At 50.5% G+C, this 6,956-nt stretch overlaps 1 protein-coding gene across 1 annotated transcript; it reads right to left on the bottom strand.

Annotated features, from left to right (window-relative positions):
* Nucleotides 1-2,791: 2,791 nt before the first annotated feature.
* Nucleotides 2,792-5,906, bottom strand: LOC100282548 (uncharacterized). Its single transcript, NM_001155456.1, has 2 exons — nucleotides 5,515-5,906; nucleotides 2,792-3,410 (listed from the first exon to the last, which is right to left on the bottom strand). Exons 1-2 carry the CDS (start codon nucleotides 5,797-5,799, stop codon nucleotides 2,937-2,939), a joined length of 759 nt encoding a protein of 252 aa, NP_001148928.1. The 5' UTR covers nucleotides 5,800-5,906; the 3' UTR covers nucleotides 2,792-2,936.
* Nucleotides 5,907-6,956: the final 1,050 nt, after the last annotated feature.

The raw sequence follows: 6,956 nt of genomic DNA, 5'->3' as shown, positions 1-6,956 counted from the left end.
CACATGGGACCACTTCGTTTGGACGACTGGGCCGGTGACGGCGACGTGGTTGATGCTTCGGTAGTGGTCCCTCTTCTGTCGCTTCGTGTCGAAGTCGACGCTGGACCCCCCAGTGATCATGTGGATGACTCCGCGATACGGCTGATCAGCGAAGTCTTCTTGTTTTGGCGCTTGGGGGTGGTTTGGGTGATGGATGTTTGGCTGATGCGGGTGCGAAGGCGGGAGCGGAGGTGGTACGATTTGTACCTCCTGGTGGTGTTGGTATGCGTGGTTAGGTGGATGCTGAGCAGGGTCGTGGTTGTATGGTTGTGGGAGGTGGTGTTGATATGTGTGCGCGACAACTCTTGGGTTGTCGGCTGGTTGCGCCCGAGACATCCTGTCCCTGGTTGCCTTCGTTTCCGGGCAGTCCCTTGTTGGGTGCGTGCAGTCTTCGCCGTGAAACAGGCAGTAAAATCTGCGCGGCTGCTGCGCCCATCCTCGGCCCCGACCACGAGTGCTATTGCCGCGGCCCTGGGGGGGATAATCTTGACGGCGAGGGGCCTCACCAGCGGGGTGCTGGTTGGCAATGTTATGCACCTGCTGTTGACTGCGGCTGTCCCGACCGGAGTCTGACTGCGAAGGTCTTGTCCACGTTCGACTGGACTGCGGAGGGTCCTTGGGTTTCCTCTGGGACTCGACCTTGCGCTGGTGGAGCTCTTCGGATCTGGCATATTTTTCAAACAGCTGATAGAGCTCCTGGAGGTTCTTGGGTGGGTCCCTGATGCAGTGGCTATAAAGGATGCCAGCCCGAAGGCCAATGATGGCGTAGTGAATGGCAATTTGGTCGTCGACCGAAGGCAGTTGTGACTTGAGAGTCAGGAACTTGCGGTAGTACTCCCGCAGAGTTTCTTTCTCCAGTTGCTTGCGGAGTGACAGTTCGGCCAAGGCATCGGTGTCTGGGCGGTACCCTTAGAAGTTGAGCAGGAATTTGTCCCGGAGACTTCTCCAGGAGTCGATGGACAACGAGGGCAACCTGGTGTACCAGGTTAGGGCCGGGCCTTCGAGGGCGATGATGAAGGACTTGGCCATCGTGGCGTCGTCCCCTCCGGACGATGCGACAGCGACTTGATAGCTCATGATGTACTGTGCTGGGTTGGTGCTGCCGTTGTACTTGGGGTAGGTCCCTGCTCTGAAGTTGGCGGGCCATGGTGACACTTGCAGACTCCGCTCATCAAGGTAGTTGACGCCTTGGAATGCTGTGGCGTGCGGGATGACGGGTCCGCGCTGAGGAATGAATAGGTCTCCGATTAGCGTGCGTTGTTGGAGGGGCGGGCCGTGCTGCAGATCATGTTGGCCTTCGCGCTGCATGAGCGCAATCTCTTTCTCGAGTTCCTGAGCCCTCTGCTCCTCGTCTCGTATCATATGGCGCACCTTGGCCTGCGTAGAGACACGTTGACGCTTGGCCTCGAGGATCTCTTTCTGCTTCTGGAGGTTACGGTTCTTGATGCGCAAGGCCCGCAGCTGTAGCTGTTCTTCTGCTAAAACGTCGATGACTTCGCCATCCTCTTTGGCGTCCTCGCCCTCTAGTGGAGCGAAGCCTGGGGGTGCTTGCGGTTGTCCTCCGGAGCTACAGGTGCAGAGGGTGCCTTCGGGAGTTGGTTGATCATTGCGCTGTCTCTTGCTGAGTGCGTTGTCTTCGCAGGCTTCTTGGTGGGTGGTGTCTGCAAGGGCCTTGCCCTTTTTCTCGGCCAGCAGCGCTGCCTTCGCTGCTTCGTCAACGGATGGGGCTGTCTTCGAGCTAGCTCTCTTGGGTGACATCGCGGGTGGTTTGTTCGTAGCACGAACGGTGGGCGCCAAATGTTGGAACTTGCTCTCCTGGGCAAGTTGATCCAACGGGGGAGTGAAAGTAACGCAAACAAAGTTTTAACTCGAGATGACAATTGCTCTGTTAATCCAGCCTCTCAAGGGCACTGTACGGGGGTATTTATAGGTGCCTAAGTGTCAACTTCTTGATGTAAGGACGCATGTGTCCTCAGGCACCTGGACTATCCCCGGAATATTCCCATAGGAGAGGGTTACAGACTGTCATTACAGAAAAGCCATTACAAATTGAGCCTGTAACACACTTCTCCGTGCGGGGCCTGTTACAATGGGTCGAATCCTACTTGGGCCTCCTGGTTAGGTGAGGGCGTGGGGCGGGGCGACCTCGTCGTAGGCCTTCGTCTTGCAGTGTAGAGGCCGAAGGGTGGACTCCGCCGGTCGTTTTGCCTCCGTTGGTGTAGCGAGATTGACGAAGGCCTAAAGCGAAGGGTAGCGTCTTCGCCTTCGCCCCAACACCGAGGATGACCTCGAGTCCTTCAGATGAGCACGAGCGACCTTCAGATGATGACCATGAGTCCTAGAGACGCCGGAACCGGCGTGGGAGGACTGCACAGCACAACTGGAGCAGATGCCGTCGATTGCCCTGGAAGGCCGGCGGCGGCAGAGGACATGCTAAGGGTTGGTGAGGGGAGCAAGCAGCGTTAGGGTTTCACTAACCTAGGGGCACAATCAACTGTTTTTATGCTGCTACTGTAGATGGGCCAAAAAAATGTTGAAGCCCAATAGTTAACCTGGCCGCCACTAGTCGACCAGAAACACGCTAATCGAACGAGTTGGACACCTAATCGATGATTAGGATGACCAGAAACTCCGATCGAGTCGTCCACCTAGTCGGACTCTTATAGACGACCAGCTCGACTAATCACGATTAGTTGAACGACATGTAAACATTGATCCCGTTTCATTATCAACAGCATGTCAACCATGTTTCCACCAACACGTCTAATTGATTTATCATCAAAAAAATTAGCAGTTAAATCAAGACAGCATGAGAATATGATGTTCTTAACTTGCTTACATGAATGCATAAATGCATAGTTAGAATATTGCTACTGCACGAGTTCTGTTCGTAATTATCACTTCCTGTTGCTACAATTTGTGTCCTTCCCAGCTGCAGTGTTGACTTGCCGGTTGAGATATGCTTCATAAATCTCCACAACAAGCCTTGGGTCCTTCTCCACAAGCTCCTTGTATTCTTCACGATCCGATAGCGTAGACATGTTGGCCATGAGCACAGAAAGCGAGGCCTCCAGCAGCTGCTTTGCGCTGTGACGGTGCGCGAAGGCGTAGTGGGTAATAGCATTGTCGTCATTCACTTTGGATGCTATGAACTTCTCACAGTATGCCTTCAGGTGCTTTACTTCGTACTTCTCAGCCAACACCAAGAGGTCAGATGCCATCTGTTCGTCTAGAAGAGCTTCTGCAGTGTACATGTAATGGACAAAAGCACGAAGGATGTCATAAGACACATCATAGATCTTGATGACGCCACTCCTACTCTCTTCCATCTCATTCTCAAGCATCGCTCTGAAAACAGGAGATCTGCTGGCCTGTTTGTAAGAAAAAGTCAGTTTAACATATAATGCAGTTCAACTGCAACAAAACCATACAACTAAGAGTCCAAGACAGAGATAAAATTAACAGACAGATGAAAAATATCTTGTATAAACCAACTACAAAACTAATTGAGGTGAAATGCAAACGTAAAAATCAGAGAAGAATGCTGGCATGACTGTAAATCTGCCAAAAAAATGCTGCCAACTGAAATGAGTACAACTAGCTAGCCTATGAATAAAATATGTGATGGATACTGAAAAATAATAAGGATCAAAGCACTTTAACCAAATAGTTGATAGATCAAAGATTCCATGCGAAAAAATGTGTGGACGTGTAAAGAATGAACATATTTTACCATGTGAACATAAATATCACCTTGGAGCAATATTAAAAGTCTCTGTAATTATGCATTTAAAATCAGCACAATTAAGCACTCATATAAGACAGATTAAAATTTTATATGTGCACATGATCATGCCAGGTAGTTAATCAGCACTAACTTCTTCCAGTAGGTAGCGATGCTTATTCAATGCAGCTCCTATCACAAATTCACGTTGTATCCTATGTTATACTCAATGCGAGAGGATGCACATGAAAAGAGAGAATTCTTTCAAAATACTCAAAGCATCAACATTCAGATTATTTTTAACACATCAAGAAAAATTTAAATCGTGCAGGGATATCTGACTGTAACTCTAATGCTGATTCAAACCATAAATAAGCTCCATGCTTCAGAGAAGGAGGGGGGGGGGGGGGCTGTATATGCCATCACCGCACCAGATACCGAGGACCCGTTTATGGTCTGTCCAATTTACCACATCGTCCTAGATGATATAAGAAGCATTTAGATATGGTCGTTTACATGTAGCTTTAGAATTTCCTTTAACCATTTTGACATTTTACATTGCCCACCACCATGCTTATTAAAACGACGTTTAAACGTCGTTTAAACTATAAAACGCTGACAGAAAGTGAAACGACAAAACGTTTTACGATTCGTCGTAAAACGTCGTTTAAACGTCGCGTTTTGACGTTTAAACGCGGTATAGAGTGAAACGCCGCGTTTCGGGCGTTTAATGCGTCTGCTGCTAGAAATTGGCCCAGCCCAATTAGAAACTCCCGCCCAGGCCGCCGCTACAGGCCGCACTATCACCAGCCCAATTAGGAACTCGCGTTCTCACCAGCCGCCGCACTCCAGGGCGCGCTCCAGCCTCCAGGCCGCCGCTGCCGCTGCTCCAACACTCCTGCGCCGCCCGTCCGGCGCCGCCAGCCCCGCCTCTGCGTGCCGCTGCTCCAGGCCGCCGCCGCTCCAGGCAGCTGCTCTCCAGGTCGTCCTCCCTCTAGGCCGCTCCAGGCGGCTGCTCTCGAGGCCGTCCTCCAGCCCCGCCTCAGAGCCTCTGCGTGCCGCCGCGCTCCAGGCCGTCCTCCCTCCTGCGCCGCCCGTCCGGCGCTGCCAGCCCCTCCAGCTCCGCCTCTGCTGTCCCACTGCGGCAGGACTACAGAGTACAGAGACTGACTGTCCCACTGTTCGCTGGCGTATGCTCCACTGGTGAGTAATCTAGCCTCCTGTTGCTCGCTTGCTGAAGGAAGAAGGATTGATGAAGGGTGCTCCACTGTTATTGTGGTAATGTGGTTGTGGACATGTCATTTTGCACAATATTATTATGTGAACTTATGTTGGTTGTTTGGTATTTGACTTGATATAATTGCCTGAAATTATGATATATTGAAATTTCCCTATGTTGTTTAAAACTACGTTTAAACTTTGTTTAAACCGTTTAAAAGTTAAAACTCACCCATGAGCGTTTCAACGTTTAGTTGTTTTAATAACCTTGCCCACCACATCATGTCTCAATTAAGTAAGACAGGTGAGTACCACAGTCCACAGTAGATTGGTCAGTAGGACAGTAAGCTACTAGAACTGTTCAATCCACTGTTAGGAATCATGTCTTGACCACCTTCCTGTTTACATTCTAGGAATAGGTTTAATTCTAAGACTAGTCGATTCAAAGGTCTGTCAAAGACTGAACACAAACTACGTAATCAAACCAGAATCGCACAAAGGAAGCTAGAAGTTGTGAAGGAAAGGGGACCCACAAGGATGACGCGATGGGCGGGCACGGCGGGTGTGTCGGGGGTGCGCCCAGCATCGCGTTCGCCTCCCGCGCCGGTGGAGGGGATGGCGTGGAGGAGGAGGTCGCAGTTGGGGGCGGATGCGGCGTCGAGGGTAGGGGAGGGGAGGCGGAGGAAGAGGAGGCGGGAGCGGAGGTCGTCGATCTCCCGCTTGAGCTCCTCCTCCGTCTCGCTGGCCTCCTCGTAGCACTCCTTGCAGGTCCCGGCGTCCTCCTCGTCGTACCCTTCCTTGCACGACTGGCACCACATCTTCGGAGCTCCTCCAAACGCCGGCCGACCTAGCCGCCGCACTACGATGGCTGTAATTTCGGAGCGGTGGCGGCGGCGCGGGTGGTGCCTTCGAGGGCTGTGAGATTGTGGGAAGAGCCGAAGAGGGGTCCAAGTGAGCTTGTCTGACGCTCTTGGCGAGTTCGTATGTGGGCCTAATGTAAGGCCCAAAACTTATATAAAAAAACTATAATAAAAATAATGAATAAATATATCTATATGATAATGCTTTGGGATTATGAAACCTAAGGCGATTAATTGATCCCTTTTAGTTTAACAAGTTCAAGTAATAGGATTATATTAGTCGAATAATAAAATAAATAAATACAAAAAATGGGCACCTCATAATAAAATTCTTGTATTTGTATTCAAATTTGTGAAACAATTTGAGTTTAAAAAAATTAGAATTTGAAAATAAAAAGGGAACAGAAAAGAAAAGGATGGGAATTTAAAGGAAATCATTTATTTCCCCCTAAATAAATGACAAGGAAAACAACAAATAAAATATTGGAAATAATAGATGTTATATTTTCTTCAAGGGTGTGTTTGATATTTGAAAACTTGGGAGTTCATAACATGAGTTGAATTGAATTTAAAGGGAGGGATTATAAATGGGAGAAGAATATAGAAAGGAAAAAGAGAAAATAGAGAAATCCCGGCTGGGCCGTTTTCCTCTTCGGCCGGCCCAACTCAGCTTCTCTCCCCGCTCAACCCATGGCGCTCACTGTCGTTCACGTATGTGGCTTACTAGTGGGGCCGCCCTGTCATCACCTATTCCTTGCTCCGTGCGCATCTCAACAGAACCCGCCATGCTCGCATGGTCAGCACTCCCTCGCCGCGATGTTCGCTGTTAGGTTCCCTCCGCTCGGACTTCACCGTGGTGCATAAAAGCCGAAGCTCCGCGACCCCCTTCCCTCCATCCACCAATTCGAGGCTGCACCGAGTCGTTGGGAGCCTCGCCTGGCATAGAGGGAGAAGACAACACGGGAGCTCGGGATCCGCCGAGGTGAGATTGGCGCGTTTGACGGGGTCGCGCCTCAAGCATGTGGGCTGCTTGCTTATTCGGGAACGCCGCTCGCGTGTGTGGTCACCGCTGCACAGACAAGGGTGTGGGCGACTGGGAATTCGCCGTCGAGCTT

Source organism: Zea mays, chromosome 7 (assembly GCF_902167145.1).
Source record: "Zea mays cultivar B73 chromosome 7, Zm-B73-REFERENCE-NAM-5.0, whole genome shotgun sequence".
NCBI classification, from domain to species: Eukaryota; Viridiplantae; Streptophyta; class Magnoliopsida; order Poales; family Poaceae; genus Zea; species Zea mays.
The sequence above is the reverse complement of the archived record's forward strand: the minus strand, read 5'-3'. Positions and strand labels throughout refer to the sequence as shown.